General features: G+C 46.4%; 1 protein-coding gene across 1 annotated transcript in view; it reads right to left on the minus strand.

The window, feature by feature from the left end:
- CSMD2 (CUB and Sushi multiple domains 2) overlaps positions 1–25,461 on the minus strand; it is a 621,951-nt gene that overhangs the window by 141,433 nt on the left and 455,057 nt on the right. The window contains exons 29-32 of the mRNA XM_044913827.1: positions 22,177–22,364; positions 6,465–6,659; positions 5,444–5,560; positions 2,862–2,975 (exon numbers count right to left, since the gene is read on the minus strand). Of these exons, the coding sequence (XP_044769762.1) occupies positions 2,862–2,975; positions 5,444–5,560; positions 6,465–6,659; positions 22,177–22,364 (614 nt within the window). The remainder of the gene's footprint in view (positions 1–2,861; positions 2,976–5,443; positions 5,561–6,464; positions 6,660–22,176; positions 22,365–25,461) is intronic.

Genomic DNA, 25,461 nt, shown 5'->3' on the forward strand with positions numbered 1-25,461 from the left:
ATCTATCTATCTATCTATCTATCTATCTATCTATCTATCTATCTATCTACCTACCTACCTATCTATCCATCCATCCATCTATACCTATTTCTTTCTATCCATTGGTCCTTTACATCTATATCTGTACCTGTATCTATATCCACATTTACATATACAGGTTCTAAATAAATCTCTCTCTCTCTGCCTATATCTATACTTCTATATCTATAGCTAAACTTATATCTCTATCTTGAAAATCAAGAGATTTTGAAAAAGCATCCTACCCCAAGAGATCCTGAATTACACTCCTGGCTGGGTGTGCGTTTGTGGGGTGTTGATATAAAAAACTCATTTCATTGAGAACTACTGATAGAATGGAATTGAATAATAAAATTGAGTAAGATTGGTCTAATGGCTATTACAAAGCTAATTTAACCCTAACAACAGCTCTAGGAGGCAAAGGTTTTCCTCTCTGCATTTTACGCTGAGGGAACTGCAGCTCAGAGGGGTCAAGCTCCAGCCCCCACAGGCACCTAGCTGGCAGGGGGGAGGGCTGAGATTAAGGGCCAGGCAGTGAGTGCTGGGCCTGAGCTCCCCATCTCTCTGTGGCCTCTCAATCCTGCAGAGCACACACTCTCTTCTGAGATACTTAAGGAATTAAAAAAAAAATGTCTTCGGCTACTGAGCAGATCTCATTTCATCCCCAGAGCGGAAATGGTACAGGCTATATTCTCTCACCATGTGGCAATAAAATGAGAAATTAACACAAATGTTTAAATGTAACAGAACAAAATCCAAGTTCCTGGAGGAAAAGAAGAGGCAGCCTTAAAGGACTCAGGCAAAAAGAGGAAAACATGATGACAGATTATCTAGAAAGTAACAAGGAGGACAATAGTACACATCAATGCTCATAGCATGAAGCCCAAAGTATGCTTAGAGGGGAGTGTACTACTATCCACATGCTCTTCATTACACAGGGAAAATAATGAACAAAGCTCTTAGTTCAAGGAGTTAGCACAAGAAGAACAACATAAACTGAAGAAAAACAGGAGAAGAGACATTATGAAATAAACCCAGAAGTTAATTAATTAAAAAATAACAAAGTCCACAGAAGAATTGAGAAGTAGAAGCAGTAAGAAATGCAACAAAACAACACCAAACCTCTGGTCCTGATGGGAAAAGAGGGGCACTAGGAATATAGCCCTCGGCGTGCAAAGGCAGGGGCTATAACTGCTAACACAGAGGAGATTCAACAGCATTAGAGTCGATGATATAACCTATGCTGCTGAATTTAAAATAATTACAAAATGGGCTTTTTACTAAAATATAAAGTATCCACACTGATATTGAGGTAAGATGCTTGAATAGACCAATAACCATGGAAGAAAATAAAAGAAAAAACACTAAAAAGGAAGAGATTAAATAATGAGACATATTTATTTGCAGAAGATATTGCTTCTTGCCTTAAGGGCCTGGGAGAAATCAGTCGGTAGTGTTACCTTTATTACAGAGGGTTCATTGACTTTACAAAATGACTATACCAAAAATACCAGTCTTCTACTATAGTAGCAGAGACCAGCTAGAAAATATAATGGAGGGAAGGGGAGACCCGTTTACAGCAGCAACAAAAACAACAAAAATTGCCATGAAATATCTAGGAGGGAAGTTAACAAAAAACGAATACAGCCAAAGTGAAAATTAGAGCCCCGTCCCCAAGGTTACAAAAGATAGGTCAATGGAGAGACATACCATGTTCCTGGAAGGGAAGAAGGGTGACTATCATAAAGATGTGAGTTCTCCTTCAATGAATCAATAAGTTTAAAGGAAGTTCAATGAAAACTCTGATGCGAATTTTTTTAACTTGACAAGGTATTTCTAAGAAGTTATTTGGAGGCAAAAATCAACAAGAACAGCCAATAAAAAATTCAAAAGAAAGAATGAGTTTGGGGACTTATAGTACCCTATGTTTAAAATGATCATAATATTAAACATTTTCATAATCTTACATTATGAAAAATGTAAAAAAACTTTTTGACACTGATACAAAAATAAACAGATACTTAAAGACATGGATAAAAATTCTAGAAACATATCCTTAACTTCATAAAAATTTAATAGATGTAAATCTGGCATTTTGAAAATTCTGTTAGGACAACTGATTAACTAAATTTGAAAGAATATGGTTAGATTCCCTAAAACAAATAACAACTCAAAATAAATTCCAAAGGTATTAAAGCAAAACAAACTGTAAAGAAGTGAAAGAAAACACAGAATATTTACTTAATCAGCATAAAAGTAAAGGAGAAAACTATAAAAGAAAGCATTGATAGATCTGATATCATGGGAAATTTAAATTTTCTGACATTAAAACACACCCTGAAGAAAATTAAATGGCAAACGATAAAGTGTAAGGGAAGGCTTTTTATAGCATATAATATGGACATGAAGTTTTTATGGTACATGATATGTATAGCTTGTAATAATATGGAGCTCTCTTAAATCAATAAGATAAATGCTGACAGAAAAATCAACAGCAATTCACAATTAAATTCACAGATAAAAAATGCATGGGCCAATAATTACATTATGAAAAGTTTAACTCAACTAGTAATAAAAAAAAGGCAAATTAAGAAATGAGATACCATTTTCACTTTTCAAACTGATGATGTTTTGGTTCCTTAATTAGCTAGTTTTTGTGAGAATAAAACATGCCCTCTTATTTATTGGTGGTGAACAAAGTGGCAAGAACTTTCTGCAGGGATGACTGGAATTTTGGCATATCTCAAAATCTGTGGCCAGGCTTATAGGGCCTCTTTCTTTTCAGCTGGCCCACCATACCCTCAGCCCACCACCATTCCCAATGCCGGCTGAGCCCTGGGTACCTGTGTGGGAGCCCGAGAGGGAGCTGAGGAGCCGGGAGTGCTGGCTGTGGCCATCATGCACCTCTACCACGTCGTTGAGGGCCGTGTGGAAGAAGGCGAACTGTCCAAACACCACTGTGGAGGAGACATGGAGACCTCAGCATGGAATATTGGCCGCCATGCTGGGGGCAAGGACTGGAGGTGTGGGGGCTGCAGGCTGGGAGCAGGGAAGCCTTGGAGGAAGTTGTTGGTCCCTGGGGCTAACTGCTTGCTGAGGCTTTCTACCGGCTGATCAGCACACTGGCCAGACACCAGGCACAGGGTTGTGGGGAGGTGGAGAGGGCTGGCTAGCATTCTCCCTCACCGGTAAAGGTAACATTGAAGACTGAACTCAGTGGTCGGGGTTGGTGGAAGTGGAGCTGAGCTAAGCCTATTCCCTTCTCAGATAGCAGCGGCAGCAGCTACTCATGGACATGGGAGGGCTTTTGGCAACATCCCCCATTTTCCATGTGATCTCAGGACCCTGTATTTTCCTTTATTTTTTCTTCAAAAATTCAGCTGACCAGGATAGCTCTGATACAAGATCCCCCACAGTTAAGAGGAATAAGGGTGGTGAGTAGCAGCTGCTCCTGGGGAAGGAGCAACTGTCTAAGGAATGGGCAAACATCTTTAGCTCATTTCCCTCTGGCCAAGCCAAAGGAAGAGGCAAAATGGCATTTATTAAGCACCTACTGTGTGCCAGGTACCCACTAGAATGCACACCCTGTGAAAGCAGGAATGTTTCCCATCCTGTTCACCTAACTCGGCACCCATTTTCAGGGCTCCAAAATGTGCTCTCCCTCCAGCTCCTCCTCCCACCCCTCTGACCTCTGCTCCTTTCTCTCCTCCCCCGGTTCTTGCCCTCAGATGCACCTGGCAAACTGGGAGGCTGGTGCAGGCAGACTGAACCAAGGTCTTGCAGATAGCTGAACTGGAGCTGTGCCCGCCGTGGGGTCAGTGACACAGCCCCTCCAGCAGTGACTGGCAGAGAGGGGGTGGCTGAGGAAAGCCCCTCTGATTCGTAAGTCAATAAAGGGGGAAAAACACCCCACTTAAGCAAAGAGATAAGCAAGATAATTTCAGATAGTGTTAAAATTAAGCCCTGGAGGAAATGGGAAAACCATGGATGAGGCAGGTCACTTTAGGTAGGGGATCAAAGGAAGATCATTGGAAGAGGATGTCAGAGCTGAGACTTGAGCTGGAGGACAAATACTGCAGACCCAGAGGCAAAAATCTGCCCCTAATCCCCGGGTTCAGCATCCTTGGCAAAGAGAAGATACTTGGGACAGATCACTGCCCTTCCTCCAACCAGCTCTCTGCTTGCAGGTTTCAGCGCAATGAAACTGACCAGCCTTGGGGTTGGTTCTTTTAAAGGCCCCAGCTCTTTATTATGGGAGGAATCCAAGCACAAACTGCACACCACTTATCGAGGATTCTCCTCTGTGTGGCAGATTGGATTGGACAACCTTTTAGGACTTTGCTAACGGTGACCCTGCAGGTCAAAAACTCCTGCTACTTAAGTAGGTTGGGGAGCGTGTGCCCACGCACCTAAGTGTACAGGGGCTGGGGTGGGAGTGGTTCAAGATGGCTGGAGCTGTAGGTTAAGATGAGAGTGGGAGTTCACAGAGGGCAGGGAGCATGTCAAGCTCATGTCTGTGGCAGAGTGCGTGGTCCCTGAGAGATGCTTCATAAATGTTTGGTGACATCAGGCCTTGCCCTACACGCATGCCATCCTATCTCAGGAATCAGCGGCCAGCTCTCTGCAGGCTGCCCCATCCGTCCCTCTCCTAGATGGTCAGGGTGTATCAATGCCCTTTACCCCACCCAACACCAATCCTGCTTAGAAATAGTTGTTACTCGTCCTACAAAGAGGAGATCCAGGGAGAAAGCATCCAGGTGGGTCACCTGATTGATTGCCCAGGTACAACCAGCCTGGTTGCCCCTTAGAACTTCCTGAATCCTCCAGGGATGACAGGACTCCTCAATGTCCCTACTGCCAATCAGGTGACAAGCCTGGCTTCTTCTTGGCTGCGTCTCTTAGAATCTGGAGGTTTTTCTGCTGTCTCAGGACACTGGCCTGCTCCTCACTTTTCTTGTTGGCCCTACCTATAGTTGCTGGACCAGGCTCCCAGTCTCAGATGGAATATTGGAACATGGTGGTTCCCAGCTCTGTCCCACTCCTTCCTTCTTCCTGCCTTTTGGCTGCCCTCTCTTGGGCTCCCAATCAGCCTGGAACTGCAGCCCCTCTATTGAGACTTAGGCTGTGCTGGCTAGCCTCCAGTGTCCCGGCCTTCCCTCTGTCCTGGCTAGTTCCTCCCCAGCTGCATCCCCTGATTCTGCTGGCCTCACCAGGGCCCCTCCTCCCACATGTGTCAGGAGCGTGCCTACAGAGTATCCTACTTCCACTTCATGGCATCTGCCCCCAGGTGTCCTGTATAGGAGACTGCCTGTTCCTACAATGGGAGTGCATACAACTGAGAGTGGGATTGGGACACAACTGAGAAGGGCCAGAGGCCCTGAAAGAGGTCAGAAAACATACAAACAGACATGCAACACCTCCATACCATAGTCCTTGGGCACGGTGACAAAATAGAGGCAGATCTGTCCACTGGTGTAATTCTGGGGGTAGTTGGGGGACAAGACCACTCCATCTGAACCCACATACTGTCCCCCACAGGGGGCTGAAAGAGAAATCACAGAGAGGGCCAGGTGACCTTGTAGACCTCTCATCAACAGTCATCCTCTGTTCTGCCCACCCCCAGCCTGAACCACTGGCCCTGGTGGGGCTGCCCTGAGGTTTGCAGCCACTAGCGTGGAGGAGGGGAGTTCTGAGGACATCCCTGGGCTGGCATGTGGCCCGAAACCCACCCTGATGCCACCCAAGGCCCTCCAGGCCACAGGTCAGATCTTGCCCTCTAACTAATAACACTAGCATCCATCCCTAGAGGCTGTGTCACCATCTTATATCTTCTGCCCCATGGCTGAAGTCTCCCTGAGGCAGTTAGTGTCGCATGAGTAGAGAGCTGAAAGTCCCAGAGTAGCCCCACTGGGAGCGTCTGGCCCATGCAACCCAGCCACCTGTTCCCATCCAAGGTGCCCAGTTCCACAAAGGGTGGCCCGGAGAGCCAGCCCCTCTCCCCTGGGAAAAGGGGCCTCCTTGCTTTCCAACTTGGATGGCCACCATGCTCTTGAAGTTCTGACACTCTATCCCATGCCTCTTGCCAGGGCCCTGTGGCTGAGCCAGACCCCGCTGGCCTTAGTTTTACAAACCTGACCTCTCAGTGACTTCCTAGGCTCAGGAATAAGCCCAGGTCACCTTAAAACTCCCATCTCCCTCATACGAGCTGGCGGCATGTGTGGAGGCCCCTGTGGAGGACCTCTGAGTGGGGCTAGGAACACTATGTGATCTGAGAGCGAGGACACGTTGATAGGGACAGTACACCTGGTGAATTTCCAGCCTCTCTCATTCACAGTGAACACAAGGAGCCCGCTCCGAGGGCCATGTCCCTCCCCCCAGCCAACAGCCCCCTCCGCTGCTGGCATGCCCTCACTCCCTTCTGCCCCTTCCTGTCCCTGCTCCGTCACCTGTGCACACTGGTCGGGGGTTGTTCCACGCAGGCTTCCCATCAGGCCCCAGGACACAGCTGAGGGTAGAGGCGCCCTCAACCTCATAGCCCCCGTGGCAGTAGTAGGTGATGGAGGAGCCCAGCTTCAGGTCGGACCCCACTCGTGTGCCATTCTTGATGGAACCAGGATCAAAACATGACTCCCGTGGGTTTTCTGGAAAAAAGAAACACACACACACACACCACACACGCAGAGGACTCATTAGTGGCTCCAGTCCATGGTGCAGCACCCAAGAGAAGACCTTGACTCGAATTAGCCACAGAGCATATGGGGATTTGGGACTGGTGGTCCTGCTCCCTTCAGGTCTGAAAACTTCTGTAAATCTAGGGTTGGAGGTCATCTCGGAGGATGAAATTTTCCTTCTTCTCCCACATTCTTGCCCTGACCCACAAAGGAGCAAGTAGCAGCTAAATGTTGGGGGCCCTTTGTCATGCCTTGACTCACTCCTCTCCAAGGGAGGCTGCCTGCTGTCATATCCATACCTGGCAGGTACTTCTGAGGGCATGGGTACCAATACTTAGATTTAGGAAGGAAGTGTGAAACCCCACTTCAAGCTCTGGACTTTCTAGGGTTAAACAGTTTTCCAGGGCTATGCACTGGGCTATTGGGTGCTTGCTAGTTTATTAAAACAGTAGTATTTTTCCACTTGATTTTCATTGCATATATGTCTTCCCAATTAGGCATCCCATAAGGTACCTAACAGGCATCCACTCTGTCCCTCTGTGCTGGACGAGAGCGAACTTGGTGCCGCCTGAGCAACTGAAGAGCACTAGTCAGGGCCCCACATCTCTGGAGAAGGGCACTCCGCAGCCTCCCTCACCATTATCTGGAAATCCTGAGCAGCTCTGAGAGCCAATGTTCACTTGCATCCATTGCTGCTTTTCCTCATCCTCCTTGTCCAAAGACCACTGGTGTCGTCATGGCTGGGCAGTGTCAGGACACAGCTGAGGCTGGGCAGGGTCAGGGACATGCCACTGGGTATCAGGGTTCCATTGGACTCCTGGAGGCTACACTACAGGGAGGTCTGGAGATCAGGGCTCACAAAAAGGTGCCGGCAGCTCTTGCAGGAGGACTCACAAGTTCAAATAGCAGATTTAAGTCAGAAAGAGCCAGAATAGAAGGGATCAGAGTTCAGGGATGAATAGCCAAGGAATTTTGCTGAGGCTGTCCTTGTCACCTGGGCATCTTTTGGGCTGTCCATCTGAGGCAGCTGCTGTTTGGGGGGGGTGGGTGTTACTCAGCTGCCAGTCAGCCCAGTGACTGATGGGATGGGCTCTGAGAATCCATGGTCCTGCCAAGTCTGGCCACTCTTGCATTGGAGCCCTTATGATGGCCCTGCTCTTTGTCTATGTCTATAGCTAAGGGTGGAGTAGTCCTGGATATGCTATTGCATTTAAATTCAGGTGGGACCCAGAAAATGGTCCCTCATCTAGCAGAAGACCCTTCAGTGGTTTCCTTGTGTGCTCTGTGGTGTGTCGCCTTCACCCCCTCATCAAATCTGTCTTCTCCTGAAGCCCATTGGCTCTGGCCAGAATACAACTGGCCACTGGGTGACCCATCTGAGAATAACAGAGACACAGGGAACTGTCACCATCTTATATTTCATCTGTTCTTTTTACAAATGACAGCAGGTCAAACCTAATTTGATGTTCCAAGAAATTAGGTAACTTAGGACTAAGTTGACATAGCTCATAAGGAGCAGAACTAGCTGTGGCCCCCAATAACCATTTCCCCTCTTCATCCTTAAATAATAGAAACCAGATTTTATTCAGAGTAGCAAGGCACCAGCTAAAATCCATACCTTCCAGCTTCTAAGCAGCTACATTGGGCCAAAGAGATATAAACACAGTCAAATCAGAGAGTCTCCTGTCTCAGAGTAAAAGCCCAAATCCTTACAGGCCTACAGGCCCTGCACCTTCTATCCCCAATCCCTACCCCTCTACGATCTTGATCTCAACTCCTATCATTCCTTTGCTAACTTTGCTCCAACCACATTGGCCTCTGTGCATGGAATGTTCCTCTATATGCATGGCTCTCTCTCTCATCTCTTTCAGGATTTAACACAGTGTGTCTTTCTTAGAGACACTTCCTTGACCAGCTATTTAAATTTTTGATATTCCTCTCCCCAGCACTCCCAGTCACCTTTTTCTGCTTTGTTTCTCTGCACTGGCATCAATATTATCTCATGTACTATATATTTACCCAGTTTTTTTCTTCTTTTTTAAAAAAATTTTATTATGTTATGTTAGTCACCATACAATACATCATTAGTTTTTGATGTAGTGATCCACGATCCATTGTTTTCGTATAACACCCAGTGCGCCATGCAGTACGTGCCCTCCTTAATACCCATCACCGGGCTAACCAATCCCCCCTCCCCCCTCCCCTCTAAAACCCTGTTTGTTTCTCAGGTCTCTAGTCTCTCATGCTTCATCTCTCCCTCCAATTCCCCCCGCCCATTTTTCCCTTCCTTCTCTTAATGTCCTCCATGTTATTCCTTATGTTCCACAAATAAGTGAAACCATATGATAATTGACTTTCTCTGCTTGACTTATTTCACTTAGCATAATCTCCTCCAGTCCCATCCATGTTGATGTAAAAGTTGGGTATTCATCTTTTCTGATGGCTGAGTAATACTCCATTGTATATATGGACCACATCTTCTTTATCCATTCATCTGTTGAAGGGCATCTCGGCTCTTTCCACAGTTTGGCTATTGCAGACATTGCTGCTATGAACATTGGGGTGCATATGGCCCTTCTTTTCACTACATCTGTGTCTTTGGGGTAAATACCCAGTAGTGCAATTGGTGGGTCATAGGGTAGCTCTATTTTCAAATTTTTGAGGAACCTCCACACTGTTTTCCAAAGTGGCTGTACCAACTTGCATTCCCACCAACAGTGTAAGAGGGTTCCCCTTTCTCCACAAACTCTCCAACATTTGTTGTTTCTTTCCCTGTCCATTTTTGCCATTCTAACTGGTGTAAGGTGGTATCTCAGTGTGGTTTTGATTTGGATTTCCCTGATGGCTAATGATGATGAACATTTTTTCATGTGTCTGTTAGCCATTTGTATGTCTTCTTCAGAGAAGTGTCTGTTCATCTCTTCTGCCCACTTTTTGACTTATTTGTTTTTTGGGTGTTGAGTTTGAGAAGTTCTTTATAGATTTTGGATACCAGCCCTTTATCTGTAGTGTCATTTGCAAATATCTTCTCCCATTCTGTGGGTTGCCTCTTTGTTTTGTTGACTGTTTCCTTTGCTGTGCAGAAGCTTTTTATCTTGATGAAGTCCCAAAAGTTCATTTTTGCTTTTGTTTCACTAGCTTTTGGAGATGTCTCTTGAAAGAAGTTGCTGTGGCCGATGTCAAAGAGGTTACTGCCTATGTTCTCCTCTAGGATTTTGATGGATTCCTGTCTCACATTGAGGTCTTTCATCCACTTTGAGTTTATCTTTGTGAGTGGTGTTAGAGAATGGTCGAGTTTCATTCTTCTGCATGTGGCTGTCCAATTTTCCCAGCATCATTTATTGAAGAGACTTTTTTCCATTGCATGTTTTTTCCTGCTTTGTCAAAGATTATTTGACCATAGAGTTGAGGGTCCATATCTGGGTTCTCTATTCTGTTCCATTGGTCTGTATGTCTGTTTTTGTGCCAGTACCATGCTGTCTTGGTGATCACTGCTTTGTAATATAGCTTGAAATCGGGCAACGTGATGCCCCCAGCTTTGTTTTTCTTTTTCAACATCTCCTTGGCGATTCGCGGTCTTTTCTGATTCCATACAAATTTTAGGATTGTTTGTTCCAGCACTTTGAAAAATGTCATTGGAATTTTGATCGGGATGGCATTGAAGGTATAGATTGCTCTGGGTAGCATAGACATTTTAACAATGTTTATTCTTCCGATCCATGAGCATAGACTATTTTTCCATCTTTTTGTGTCTTCTTCAATTTCTTTTTTTTTTTATTAAAGATTTTATTTATTTTTTAGAGAGCGAGCGAGAGAGAAACAGCATGAGAGGGGAGAGGGTCAGAGGGAGAAGCAGGCTCCCCGCTGAGCCGGGAGCCCGATGTGGGACTCAATCCCAGGACCCTGGGATCATGACCTGAGCTGAAGGCAGATGCTTAACCATCTGAGCCACCCAGGCGCCCCTCTTTTTCAATTTCTTTCATGAGTGTTTTGTAGTTCCTAGAGTATAGATCCTTTACCTCTTTGGTTAGGTTTATTCCGAGGTATCTTATGGCTTTTGGTGCTATTGTAAATGGAATCGTTTCTTTAATTTCTCTTTCAACAGTTGCGTTGTTAGTGTGTAAGAAAGCAACTGATTTCTGTGCATTGATTTTGTATCCTGCCACATTACTAAATTGCTGGATGAGTTCTAGTAATTTGGGGGTGGAGTCTTTTGGGTTTTCCACATAAAGTATCATGTCGTCTGCGAAAGAGAGTTCGACTTCTTCTTTGCCAATTTGAATACCTTTTATTTCTTTTTGTTGTGTGATTGCTGTTGCTAGGACTTCTAGTACTATGTTGAACAACAGTGGTGAGAATGGGCACCCTTGACGTGTTCCTGATCTTAAGGGAAAGGCTCTCAGCTTTTCCCCACTGAGGATGATATTCGCTGTGGGTTTTTCATAGATGGATTTTATGAACTTGAAGAATGTTCCCTCTATCCCTATATTCTGAAGAGTTTTAATCAGGAAAGGATGTTGTATTTTGTCAAATGCTTTTTCTGCATCAATTGAGAGGACCATATGGTTCTTCTCCCTCCTCTTATTAATGTGTTCTATCACATTGATTGATTTGTGAATGTTGAACCACCCTTGCATCCCGGGGATAAATCCCACTTGGTCGTGGTGGATGATCCTTCTAATGTATTGTTGGATCCTATTAGCTAGGATTTTGTTGAGGATTTTGGAATCCATATTCATCAGGGATATCGGTCTGAAATTCTCCTTTTTGATGGGGTCTTTGCCTGGTTTGGGGATTAAGGTAATGCTGGCCTCATAGAATGAGTTTGGAAGTTTTCCTTCTGTTTCTATTTTTTGAAACAGCTTCAGTAGAATAGGTATTATTTCCTCTTTGAATGTTTGGTAGAATTCCCCAGGGAATCCATCAGGCCCTGGACTCTTGTTTTTTGGGAGGTTTTTGATCACTGCTTCAATCTCGTTACTGGTTATTGGCTATTCAGGTTGTCAATTTCTTCCTGTTTCAGTCTTGGCAGCTTATAGGTTTCCAGGAAGGCCTCCATTTCATCCAGATTGCTCAGTTTATTGGCATATGGTTGTTGATAATAATTTCTAATAATTGTTTCTATTTCCTTGGTGTTGGTCGTGATCTCTCCCCTTTCATTCATAATTTTATTAATTTGGGTCCTTTCTCTCTTCTTTTGGATAAGTCTGGCCAGTGGTTTATCAATCTTATTAATTCTTTCAAAGAACCAACTTCTAGTTTCATTGATCTGATCTACTGTGTTTCTGGTTTCTAATTCATTGATTTCTGCTCTAATTTTAATTATTTCTCTTCTAATGCGTGGCTTAGGTGTTGTTTGTTGCTTTTTCTCTAGTTCTTTAAGGTGTAGAGTTAGTTGGTGAATTCGGGATTTTTCTATTTTTTTTGAGTGAGGCTTGGATGGCTATGTATTTCCCCCTTAGGACCGCCTTTGCAGTATCCCATAGGTTTTGGACCGATGTGTTTTCGTTCTCATTGATTTCCATGAATTGTTTAAGTTCTTCTTTGATGTCTTGGTTGACCCAAACATTCTTGAGCAGAGTGGTCTTTAGCTTCCAAGTGTTTGAATTTCTGCCAAATTTTTTCTTGTGATTGAGTTCCAGTTTTAGAGCATTGTGGTCTGAGAATATGCAGGGAATAATCTCAATCTTTTGGTATCAGTTGAGACCTGATTTGTGACCCAGTATATGGTCTATTCTGGAGAAAGTTCCATGTGTGCTCGAGAAGAATGAGTATTCTGTTGTTTTAGGGTGGAATGTTCTGTAAATATCTATGAGGTCCATCTGGTCCAATGTATCATTCAAAGCTCTTGTTTCCTTGTTGATTTTCTGCTTAGATGATCTGTCCATTGCTGAGAGTGGAGTATTGAGGTCTCCTACAATTAACGTATTGTTATCAATATGACTCTTTATTTTGGTTAATAGTTGGCTTATGTAGATGGCTGCTCCCATGTTGGGGGCATAGATATTTACAATTGTTAGATCTTCTTGTTGGATAGACCCTTTAAGAATGATATAGTGTCCTTCTGTGTCTCTTATTACAGACTTTAGTTTAAAATCTAATTTGTCTGATATAAGAATTGCTACCCCAGCTTTCTTTTGAGGTCCGCTGGCATGGAAGATAGATCTCCATCCCTTCACTTTCAGTCTGGATGTATCTTTAGGTTCAAAATGAGTCTCTTGTAGACAGCATATGGATGGGTCCTGTCTTTTTATCCAATCTGCAACCCTGTGCCCTTTTATGGGAGCGTTTAGGCCATTCAATAGAGTGAGTATTGAAAGATATGAATTAATTGTCATCATGTTTCCTGTGAAGACATTGTTTTTATAGATTGTCCCTGTAAATTTCTGTTGTAGATCACTCTTGGGGTCTTTCTCCTTTTATAGAACCCCCCTTAATATTTCTTGCAGGGCCGGCTTAATGGTCACATATTCTTTCAACTTCTGCCGGTCTTGGAAGCTCTGCATCTCTCCATCCATTCTAAATGAAAGCCTTGCTGGGTAAAGTATTCTTGGCTGCATGTTCTTCTCATTTAGTATCCTGAATATGTCTTGCCAGGCCTTTCTGGCTTGCCAGGTCTCTGTGGATAGGTCTGACATTATTCTGATGTTCCTCCCTCTGTACGTAAGGAATCTCTTCCCCCTAACTGCCCTTAAGATGGTTTCCTTGGTTCTAAGATTTGCAAGTTTTACCATTACATGCCGGGGTGTTGGCCTGTTTTCCTTGATCTTAGGAGGGGTCCTCTCTGTCTCTAGGACTCGAATGTTTGTTTCATTCCCCAGATTAGGGAAGTTCTCAGCTACGATTTGCTCAAATACATCTTCTAGCCCTCTCTCTCTCTCCACACCCTCCAGGATTCCAATGATTCTGACATTGGAACACCTCATGGTGTCACTTATTTCTCTGATTCTATTTTCATGGATTCTGAGTTGTTTTTCCCTGGCCTCCTCTTTTCCCTTTTTATCTATTATACTGTCTTCCAGATCGCTTATTCTCTCCTCTATCTCAGTTACCCTAGCTGTTAGATTATCTAGATTGGATTGGATCTCATTGATAGCATTTTTAAGTTCTGCCAATTCCCCTTTTATTTCTGCCCTTAGAGACTCTATGTTGCCATTAATTGATTTCTCCATTCTAGCCATTGTCTTCACAATTGCTAGCTTGAATTCCATCTCCGACATCTTGGTTATATCTGCATCCATTTGTAAATCTGCAGCATAAGTCATAATCTCTGAGTCTTTTCTGTTTTGGGGGCTCCTCCTCCTAGTCATTCTGTTGATGGGTGTTTGAGGGAATGTATAGAGTCCAAATTATTGACCAGAACCCAAGCAAGATGCACCTGTTTTCTTGGGACCTTAGGGTTGCTGGCCTCTTGTTTTCCCAGCCTGTCTTCTGCGGGAGGGGCCTGCTGCGCTATTACTCATGCAACCCTGTTTGGGCGGAGTTGCCCTGCGCCCCTGTGGCGGGGGATGGGCTCAGTGGGAATCAGTCTTTGGGGCTTTTGTTCTCTGGTGCCTTTCCTTGGCGGCTTTCCGCGTCTCTTCCGCGAGTCAGAGCAGAAGAGACCGTTTCCAGAGCAGAGAGACCTCAGTCTGTTCTTCAGTGAGCTCTCCAGGCCACACCGTCTCTGTTTCTGTCCGTGCTGCTATAAACTGCAGCGGCCTGGGTTGTGCACCCCTCTGCAGTGCTCCCAGTCCTGCCTCCAGGTCGGGGCACGTCTCTGCCCTTTGTGCTTCTAAAACCACCAGCCGCTCCCAGGTTGCACGTGTGCGCGTGCACGTGCGCGACTCCGCTGCTTGGGGTTCCGACCCAGGGACTGCAGTTCGCGTGCGCGACTCCGCCGCTTGCCGCTCGGTTGTTCCACCCCAGAGGTTGCAGTTCACCGGCGGGACCCCGGCGCACCGGGTTTCCGTCTCGGAGGCTGCAGTTTGTGTGCACGTGACCGTTGCTCCGGTTTCTGTCGGGGGGGCTGCGGTTCGCGTGCGCGCGACCCCACAGGTCTGGTTTTCCACCCCAGGGCTGCCCTAAAGTCCCTTCCCAAGGCTACCGGTCTGCGAGTCTGTGCCCGTCTGCAGCGTGCGAGGCTGTCACTCACCGGCGGTGCAGGATCCCCACGGCCAGGCTCCCTCCCGCTGCCGTTTATCCTCCAATATCTGCCCGCAGAATCATGGCTCTCCGCTTCGTACCTCACAACCAACCACCTGTGATATTCTGTTTGTAGAGATCCAGATCTTCTTACATCTCAGGCTGGTTTCGTGGGTGCTCAGAGTGGTCTGGTAGATATCCAGCTCAATTCCGGGGACCAGTTGAAATAGGGTCCCCTACTCCTCCGCCATCTTTCCCCCCTCCACTCAGTTTTTTTCTATCTCCCTCCACTAGAATGTGGGTTCCATGAGAGAGTTATCCAGTTTTATCTACTGCTCTAGTCCAGTGCCTGGTACATGGTAGGCACTCAATAAATGTCTCTTAAATGGATAAATGTGGGACTTCTAAAAAGGCTGCTTAAAAGAAAGTGACTCAGCTGAGAGAATGCTCATTGGCCCTTTATTCCTCTTTCCTCCTTCCCCCAGTCTGAACTTAGACATGATGGCTGGAACTCCAGTCGCCATCTTGGATCCTGAGATAGCCGTGACGATGGGAGCCATGTCTTAGCATGGTATAGCAGAAAGACAAGAGGAGCAGGGATGGGGTTGGGGGTGACCTCATCATCTCTGGATGACAATCTCTAGATTTCTTTTACAGGAAGGAGGATAAACGTCTACCTCATGTAAGAAGCTGTCTTTTGGGTAACAGCTGGGCACATCTGTCCCAGAACTTTACACTGTCAGAAAGCCCTTTCTTCCCGTCCCCATATGGCAAAAACTCCTACACTTTTTAATGCCACCTTCTCTTGAGCAAGTTTCCTGAACTTTGCCTCCTGTCTGGCAGAATTCTGTTTTTATTTCCTGAATAATAGCACGTGTGGCATTATCTTCCTAGGATGGATAAGTGTATTTCTTTCCAGTGGATTCTGGACTCCTAAAGGACAGGGACCATCACCTATTCTCTTCATAACCCTGGCAATTAGCACAGAAGCTGGTACTAGAGCTGGCTCTATTTGGCACATAATGGCTGCTTAATAAATGAATCCTGAATTGTTTGGCTGAACACCTCAGGGCTTGGCAAATCCACCATCACATCAGCGATTCCAACTACAGACTGTATTTTATAGTTACTCACATGTCAGAGCAAGAAGAGCTCATCATTCCAAGCATTATCACATTAATGAAAATGACAAGGGTAATGATAATGATGATAGCCGCTTACAGAGGAGTATCACGTTATGATTTTCAAAGTACCTTCCAATCTGTTATCTCATTTGTGCCTCACGATGGCCCCTGCAGCAGACAGGGCCAGGTGTGCTCCTGTTCAGGTTACAGATGAGAAATGTGGTGATCAGAGAGGCTAAATGAGTTTCCCAAGCCATTCAGCTGGTAAGAAGTAGAATTAAGACCAAAATCAGGTCTTTAGTCAGCCAGACCAGAGCTCGGCTGCGAATGATAAAACTATAATGACTGAAACATCATTGGGATAATAATAAATAAAAACCAAGCCCTCCAAAACAGGGGCAGTAAAATAACCAACTTCTTTTTGTCCTAATATATAAGGAACATTTCTAAACATTGTAATAGCAAGACACCGAAAATAGCAATCTGCACACCCAAACAGTAAGGAACTGGTTAAAAAGGCTGGATTACAGCCATCCACCAAAATACAAGCAGGCTTCAAAAAGAATTGCAGAAGTCTTTGAATACCGATATGGAAAGATGACCAAGATCTATCATCAGACAAAAACCAAAACAAAGTAAAAACAAACCCCTATGACAGATTAATACATATGGTGTGATCTCTACTCGCACAGAACAGAGATCAGCAAACTATAGCCCACAGTCTCACTGCCTGTCTTTGTATAAAGTTTTGTTGGAACACAGCCATGCCTGTATTTTTAAATACTGCCCATGGCTGTTTTAGCATTACAACAGCAATGCTGAGCAGATGTAACAGAGATCGTCTGGCCTGCCAACCCTAACTATTTATTGATTGGTCCCTTACAGAAAAAGTTTGCTAACCCTTGTTATAGAATTTACACTACTTTATATTTACATAAAATATCTCGAATGAGATAACAAACCATTAATAATGGTACTTCAGGGGATGGTAGTAATGGGAGGTGTTACGTTTTTAGAGTACATCTTATGTGCTTCTATATTGTTTGAATTTTTCCAACAAACACGTGCTACTTTTAAAATGGCAACCATGACATGTTTCCATTTTGAATTTCCAGAAGAAAGACCCCACGGCAGTGGTGGGTCGTGGGTGGTGGTAGCGGTAGCAGGTGTGGAAATCTGGTTGTAACTCCTTGGCCCATAGTGTCACGTCCAAGGGCTCGAAAGAGAAAATAGGTACTTTTTAGTACCTTCTGGTAGAAGCTGACCTTGGCCTTTCCTGAGTTATTTCAGATTCTCTAATGCAGGCTTCAAACTCTTCTTCTGGACTTCTTCAAACTCCCTCTGTCTGCAACACTTGCCCAGCCCCGTTCTTGCACAGCGGGCTTCTTCTCAACCTTTAGGCCTCTGTTTAAATATCACCCACTGGGCGAGGTCCTCACCTTCACCAACTGCCATTCTGTAGTTGACTCCCCATATTTCTTTCTCACAGCAGCTTTCTCTTTCCTAACTTCTGCTTCTTACTCCTTGTTGGTCTACTTACGTATTGTCTGTTTCCCTCACTCACCTTTATGTTACCTTAGGGTGGGGGCCGTGACCACTGTGCTCACCGCGGTAGCCTCCATATTCAGCATAGGGCATGGCAGGAAGTGGGAGCTCAATAAGCATTTGTTGAATGAATGAATGGTCTCTACACTCATGCATGGGCATCCTAGCCTGTCCCTGCCCAGGAGGAGACCACCTCACCTTCCGGAAGATGACAACAAAAGTCCCCCCAACCATGCACCCATTCTTCTGATGTTTTTGGCTTGGAGAAAGACACTAAGTCTCTCTGAGTCTCACTTTAGTAACTGTATCCAAAAACCAGGATCCTTCTTATCCCCTCTATTTCCTTCTAGCAAAGGGTAAAGCTACTCAGGTGGCTGAATTCAGATGAGAATGCCTCAGAGCATGGTCTTATAGAAGTCCACAAATGACATGATTGCATTCAGAATCATCTAGAAGACCTGCCTAGAATGACTCAGACACCACAACCACCTTCCAGGAGCAACTGGACAGAGACACCTACAAACTCGCCCATTACTGCCTTATAAGTAGGTGAGCCTTCAAGATCTCTTTGGTGGCAGAAATGTCTATCCATCTAGTTGTCAGGAGGATGTGAAGTCCATGGAGGCAGGAATTTTGTTTTGCTTCCCGCTTTGTTCTCAGCCCCTATAACAGTGTCAGGCATATAGAAGGTGCTAAATAAATATTTATTGAGTGAACAAAAGAGTAAAACTGCATGATCTGCCCTTGGCCCTAATGAAAAAGCCTAATTCCATGACATTGTTCACTGGATGCTTGCCTTAAGCCTGGTCAGTCTGAAGGTCCTTTGGATCTGGAATTGGGACCCAGACTGGGAAGTGATTCAGAGTCAAGAGTGAGACGGCCACACTTGTCCTAGGGTAAGCAATGAACATGCATCTGCAGAGAGAGGAGAATGTAGCAGATCCTCAGGAAGAAGCAGGGAGGAGACCAAGTGGTCCTGGAGACAGGAGGTAATCTCAACCTTTGATTCTTCCTTCCTGATTTCAGTCCCTTGGAAGTTTATGCTTCCTGCCCTTGAGCTCTTATATTTTAAAAATATGTTCCCTTTTTGTGTTAAGTGACAGGGAGTTTTTATTATGTGTACTATGTGTATTAAGATATAGAACCCCTTTTAGCTTAAATTAGTTTGGCCATTAATTTTCTTATAAGGAAGTTTTTGTCTCAAGTTGGTTTGAACATGTTTTGTTTTTTGCATTTTTATAATAAATTACCCCCTTTTTTGTTGAAGTTGGTCTGAGTGGGTCTCTTGATGTGAAACTAAATGACCCCTGACTCAGCTGCGACCACCTGGTTTTTGTTTCCCACCTGGGAATTTGGCAGGTTGTGGGGAAAGGCCCCTGGTCTATGTGCCTGTGGTCAGAGGAGGGGTTGACCTCAGAGAGTGGTTTTCACTGGACTAAGCCCAGCGGAGTCTGGCAACATCTCTCTACATCACTCCCCTTACTTCCCAAACCAGGACGCTTGAAGCCACAGCTCCCAGGAGACCCAGATACTCAGCCTTAGAGGAGCCCTGGATCTCTCTAAAAGACAAGACAGCATTCTGCCTCTGGACACAGGATGGCATCTACATGGATGCGGCCAATTCTTCTCTTCCTAAGGATCCAGACCTGCCTCAGTGTGCTGGTCCTTAGTGGGCTACCTCTCAATGTATGGTGTTCTATGGACTCGCGGAGCACAGTGTCTCAATTCTTTGCCATGGATTGGAGACATAAATAGGACACATATACACACACACACCACAAATATTCATGTTATAAATATTTCACACTCATGTGTGTGCAAAACATCATCTCACACTTTATATCTTCAGTAAACAGAAAACTGTACTGCATTCGATGGGGCTAGCCCCATGAGGAGGATTCCAAACTCTTCTCTCTTCCAAACGAGAGCAGAACACATGAAATATCCATTTCACAGGAAAGAAGGCAACGGATGGAGAAGGTGGATCAAAGTGTGCGCCAGGTAGCTCCTGGCGTTGGGCCCTGTGCTGGGGGCTGTGCCTCTTTCCTACCCCCACACCAGCTCTTTCATGCACTGCGCTGTTCCTCTTTGTTGGGTGAGGCAGGGATGCTCAGAGAATGTAAGGGACTTGCTTAAGGTCATACAGTTAATAAGTGATGAAGGCCACCCCGTAAAGACATTGAGGGGATATTGGCGGGGATATCATTGAGGCCATGGGATTCAGTAGCAGAGTAGACCCATTCCAGGAATCCAGGGATCCTGGGATGGGGAGAAGGAGACCATGGGGGCAAGGCAGAGGGTCCCTGGGTCCCACGAAATGGGCTGCCTGACCAGAGGCCGGGGCCATAGGAGAGGGATGACTGATATTAGGGAGTGTGCCATCTGAGAAGGAAGGAAGGAAGGAAGGAAGGAAGGAAGGAAGGAAGGATGCCTCAGGCCTCACCAGGAACCTCCCGCCCCAAACAGGAACATTTATCTTAGTGCTTGAACCACAGACGCCAACAAGGTGGTGGAGAGTGCATGGGCGGGCATCGCCTCTCCCCTCTCCCCAGTAATTGGCCTCCTTCAGTCACTCGGCTGGCTCAGATGGCTGCCTGGCAGGCCTTATTCCCTGGGGCTGTGTTTCAGAGCTAGGGACCCCTGCAGATGCGGTCTTGGACCAATAGCTGAAAGTGCAAAGGGCTTCTTTGGGAAAGAGGGCCTGTAAGTGTGGCTCTGGCCCGTGGCTTCAGGGGAAGGGACTTGGGGAGAGGTGGCTGTGGCCAGGATGCCGTGAACCCAGGAGCTTACTGTATCCAGGGATGATGAGCTGAAGTCCTCTTGTGAAGGGGCTGGAGGGATGACCTCTGGGGTGACATTCTGGAATCTCCACCAGGGAGAAGACCCCAGCAGGGACAAGCTGGAGGTGGCTAAGGCGGTTGCTAATGCTTGGCCAGGGCTAAAAGCCATCACTTGTGGTGGCTCCAAGTGCCATGTTTGTGTGACTTTTTCCGGTCGAGCTCAGCCACTTGAGTGTGGGTGTGACACAGGGTGCCATTCTGCAAGGCTGCGACAGAAGGGCGCGGGGGCAGGTCACTTAGGGTACTTCTGTGGGTGTGATGGAAGAGGGGAGCAGTAAGAAAAGTGAAGATGATAATATGGCAGTGGGGACGGCGGTGGTGGAGCAACAGTCCCGGGCTGAGTCTAAGTCCCAAGTCATGCCTCTCTTAGAATTCCACGCTATGTGACCTTATTTGTTCTGATACCAGTGTAAGCAGTAGGGTTTGGGGACAGGAGGTTTATTGAGTGGCAGGTATCTGGAGGAAGAGAGGATGGCAAAATATACACTACCCAGGCCAGCCCCACGGGGAGAGAAGACCACGGCAAAACCTTCTCTACTTTGTGCACTAAGTATCTTCTAGAACTGTATCTGGCAAAGGGCAGGCGGTCGGCAATTTCGAGGATTTCGATGTGTTGATGGATGTGGAGTAGTACTTAGGACTGTGCTGGCAGGTGGTAGATGCTACGTTAGCTATTGTTATGATTGGTATTATTTGCGAGTGTATGTGAGACATTCCCAGCAGTTGCCAGAAATATTTAATTAAGGAACCCTTTAAAAGGTTGCTGAGGTCCGACACTATGCAAGTGGAGGAAATGAGTCAGAAACTTTTTAATTTTAACGGGTAATATGACCCCATTTGTCCACACAGGCTGAGGAGGCTCGGGTGAACTTGGGTTAGAGCAACAGTAACAAAATCAATCATTTCTAGAGTATCCGTAGAGTGTTTAGCACCTACTGGGTATTGTACTCCTACATATAATATGTATGTGTATAATATCTTTTAATTTTAACCTTCTGCAGCATAATTATTATTACCACCACTTTATAGACGGAGGAATGGGTTCCAAGAGATAATAACTTGCCAAGCGCACAAATCAAGCAAGAAGTGGAGCTAGGATTTGGATGATGGTGTCCGGGATAATTAGGGAAGAAGAAAAGATCACACAGAGAATAACAGGGTAAAAGCACTCGGAATGGCTGGGAGCCTGGAGCCTCTCTTACTCTTGCTGTTGGAACATTATGGAGCACCTGCTATGTGCCAGGTGCCGGACTAAGGGCTCCGAAGCACAGGGTCACGGATCCTCACGACGTGTCTGTGAGGCAGGGATCAGTCTACCATCGTTTTACGATGAAGGAATGGAGGGTTTGAGAGGTTCAGTAACTCGCCCAAGGCCACACAGCTGTGAAGTGGCAAACATGAGCCCGGGATGCCGTTAATCTGACGGTCTAGGCTCTCGACCGGGCAGGGAGCGAGGCCTGTTTGTTTGTAAGGAGATGTTTATGGGAACACGGCCGTGCCCATTCCTCTATAGTTTGTCCTGGGCCGCTTGAGGGCGGCAGTGGAAGCCCTGGGTGGTTGAGACACAGATCGAATGCCTCACGAGCCGAAAATACGGACTCTCTGGGCCTTTAAGGAAAAATGTGCTGAGGCCTGCTTTGACCCCTCTGCTTGGGCTTGCAAGGGCTGACCGTCACAGGAAAAGGACAGGAGAGGAGCAGGGATATGGAAATAGAAATGAGGTGCAAGGACAGTGCCGGGGCACATGGGAGGGAAAGGCTAAGCCACCTTGAGGGCCACAGGGAGGGCAGGGGCTCTGCCGGTGACCCCACCCCTCTGCCGGCTCGGGCTGGCTCTCGGCCACCAGGGCCCTACCTGTGTAGTCGATGACGAAGCCCGCACTGCTCACGGACGCGTCACTGCGGAAGGCGAGGAAGAGGCTGTTGCTACTGCTCTCAATGCGGCCTGGGAGCTGGGAGCCATAGAAGCTTCCTATGAGAGGGCTAAGGGAGTCCCGTCCGTCGTAGATATGGAGGAAGTCATAGCCAGGCTCCAAGTTAAAGCTGGGGAACAAAAACATCCCGCCCCCACCCCACTAAGGTCAAAACAGGCTCAACCGAGGGAGGGGGGCCTCCCACACAGTGAGCCCTCCACCCCACCGGTGCCCAACTCCTGACACTTCCTGGTGGGATGGAGAGGGGAAGCCCCGACGGCCTCCCAGTCGGGCCTGGAGATGGATAAGCCAGGCCTGGGGGCAGAGGAGACCGGCCCTACAGTCAGTGCCCAGAAAGCTAGAGCTCAAAACCCAACACCCTCTTTCTGGAAAAAACAAAAAAAATATATTTTTAATTGAAATACATTTGACATTTAATATTGTGTAAATTTAAGTTGTGCAACATGTTGATTGGATACATTTTATACTGTAATATGATTGCCACAGTGGTGAAAACTAGCTCCTTTATCACATCGCACACAGGTATCACGTCTTTCTAGTGGTTGGAATAACTAAGATCTAGTCTCTTAACAAGTTTGAGGATTATAGTACAGTACTGTTGTCTGTATTCACTATACTCTGCACAGAAGGGAAAACAAGTTGCCAATTCTATATATTGAGCTCTCTTATCTGCCTCCGATGGTCTTTAGATTGTGTTCTTCTGCACCTCCATTTCCAGGAGGGAAAGAGTCACCCAGGGGGCCATTCCTAGGCAGGGAGGGGTCTAATCTCATGAAGAACCTGGCTCCATCCCCTCATCCCTGCGCCAGTTCCCAGCTCTTCACAGATTCTGCTATCACCCCGCTCCTGGCGCCCATGAGCGTGCCTCTTTCTTAGTTATCTTGACCCTCATGTGGGAAAAAAACTGAATTAAAAAATTGGCAAACTGGATATTAGAGTTCTTGAATATCATCGATCCCACTGGATTGGCTAGAGTGAAAATGATGGAAAATGCCAAGACTGGCAAGAATGTGGAGCCCCTGGGATCCGGGGTGTGTGTGTGGGGGAGCCAGATGTATACTGGCCTCCTTCTTCCACGGCACCCTCACACTGGGGTCACCTGCAAAGGCACACCACCACCGCTGGGTGGTGTGGTGTTCTTGCTCTTATAACTCTGCTTCCAACCACCTGCTCTTGCAAAAGTCACCAGGGAAGTGTCTTGGAGGGAGTCAGTCTTGGTCAGATTACGGCTCCACCACTTTCTAACTGCCTTCTGTCTGTCCCTGTCTTCCTTCAGTCATCACATTTCGTCTGAGCACTCTCAATATGCCAGGCATGGTGCAAGGTGCTCAGGACACAGGCATATGTCAGACGCCACACCTTCTTCAAGATGGCGATGGGGCTGAAGGAAGCGACGGATGTGAAGACAACAACGCAAAGTATAAAGTCTGTACAGGCACATGGGATCACAACACAAAGTTCCTCGGGGAGGAGGGAATGAAACTTTCATGGAGGCCAAGCTGGTGTCAAGTTTTGGGAGATGCAGAGACCCCCCCAGTAGTTGGACAAGGAGGGAAAAGGAAGTCTCCATGAAGGGAGAAGCAGAGGCAAAGTCACAGGGGCAAGGAGTAGTCTTGAAGCTGTGAGCAGTTCAGTCTGGCTGGAGCTCAGGGGTTATGACGGGGCAGTGGGGACAGAGTGGAGGGGTAGGCAGGGGCCAGATTGCTTGGACTGAAAAACCAAAGTTCTGACTTTATAGGGAAGAGGAAGCCATGACAGGATTTTAAAATAAGAGATCGAGTTGTTTGTGTGTTTGTTTTCAAATTGAGGTATAAGTTATACCCCATGAAATGATCAGCTCTTAAGTGTATCACCCTATGGGTTTTGATACATGCATAGCAAGACCCAGGACATTCCCACCATCCCCAAGTGCTCCCCTTCCCAGTCAATCTTCACCACCCCCAGAAGCCACCACTGAACATATTTTTATCATCATAGATTCATTTCGCTGATCCTAAAATTTCGTACAAGTGGAATCATACATTATGGACTTTTTTGGGTCTGTTTTCTTTCGCTCAGTGTGGTATTTTTGAGATTCAGCCATGTTGCATGTATCAGTCATTCATTCCTTTTTATCGCTGAGTAGCACGTTATCATATGTTCCAATGAAAGATGAGGTGGTTATTTTAGCATTTTCACATGACAAGATCACTTCCACGGCTAACTTAAGAAGAGGTTGGCATGGGAGGAAGATGGGGGCAGAGGAACCAGTCAGGAGACTATGGTAGTAGTTTGGATGGGAAGTAACAAGAGTTTCAACCAACATAGTGGCTGGAAGGCTGGAGAAGAGGGGAAAATGTGAGGTTTGTTAAGGCAGCAGAGGTTCCACACCTTGCTCACTAACGGAAGCAGCAGGGCAGGTGCATGATGGCGGCACTCCCCAGGGGTCAGAAGAGAGCTCTTCTGGGGAGGGGAGGGAGTCATAGGCTTAAGTGTGTAAGTGTTGCATTTGTGGCGCCTGCAGGCACCAGACCCCCAACAGTTGGATAGGAGAGCCTGCAGCTCAGAAGGCAGTCTGGGCTGTGGTAGTGTGGAGTCTCCAGTTTATGAGACGAAGGTGAAGCCATTGGAGCAGATGAGCTGGCCTGGGAAGGAAGTGTGGATGAGAAGAGAAAAGGCGACAGAGCCTGGCCAAGGAAGGGGGGTATGACGAGGAAGCTGTAAAGTCACAGAAGAAGCTGGAGAACCAGAGGGGAGTAACTTCACAGAAACCAAGGAGAAAAAGAAGGGTACAGATGGAGGGAGTGATCGAGAGGTGCAGCGGGATAAAACATGGGAAGTGTCATTTTGCGTGGTGACCAGGAAGTCGCTGGTGTCTTTTATCAGAGGACTTGCTGGCGGAACCATGGAGGCAGAACCCAGCTATCAGTGGTCTGAGAGCGAACAGGGGGCGAGGAAGTAGACACAAGCAGAGATGATTCTTTTGAAGAGTTTGCCTCTAAAGGGATAAAGGAGGCAATGCAGGAGCTGGATTGGGGAGGACCTGAGAAAAACCTGAGCCTGTTCGCACACTAGGGAGCGTGAGGGAAGGAGCCCGGTGACAGCAGAGGGGAGAAACACAGCGGAGCAGTGGGAAAAGGATCCAGCAAGGCCCTGCTTTCTGAATCTCAACATCTTCAGAGATAGATAGATAGAAAGAACGAAAGATAGAAAGAAAGAAGGGTAGA

Source organism: Neomonachus schauinslandi, chromosome 4, assembly GCF_002201575.2.
Source record: "Neomonachus schauinslandi chromosome 4, ASM220157v2, whole genome shotgun sequence".
Lineage (NCBI taxonomy): Eukaryota > Metazoa > Chordata > Mammalia > Carnivora > Phocidae > Neomonachus > Neomonachus schauinslandi.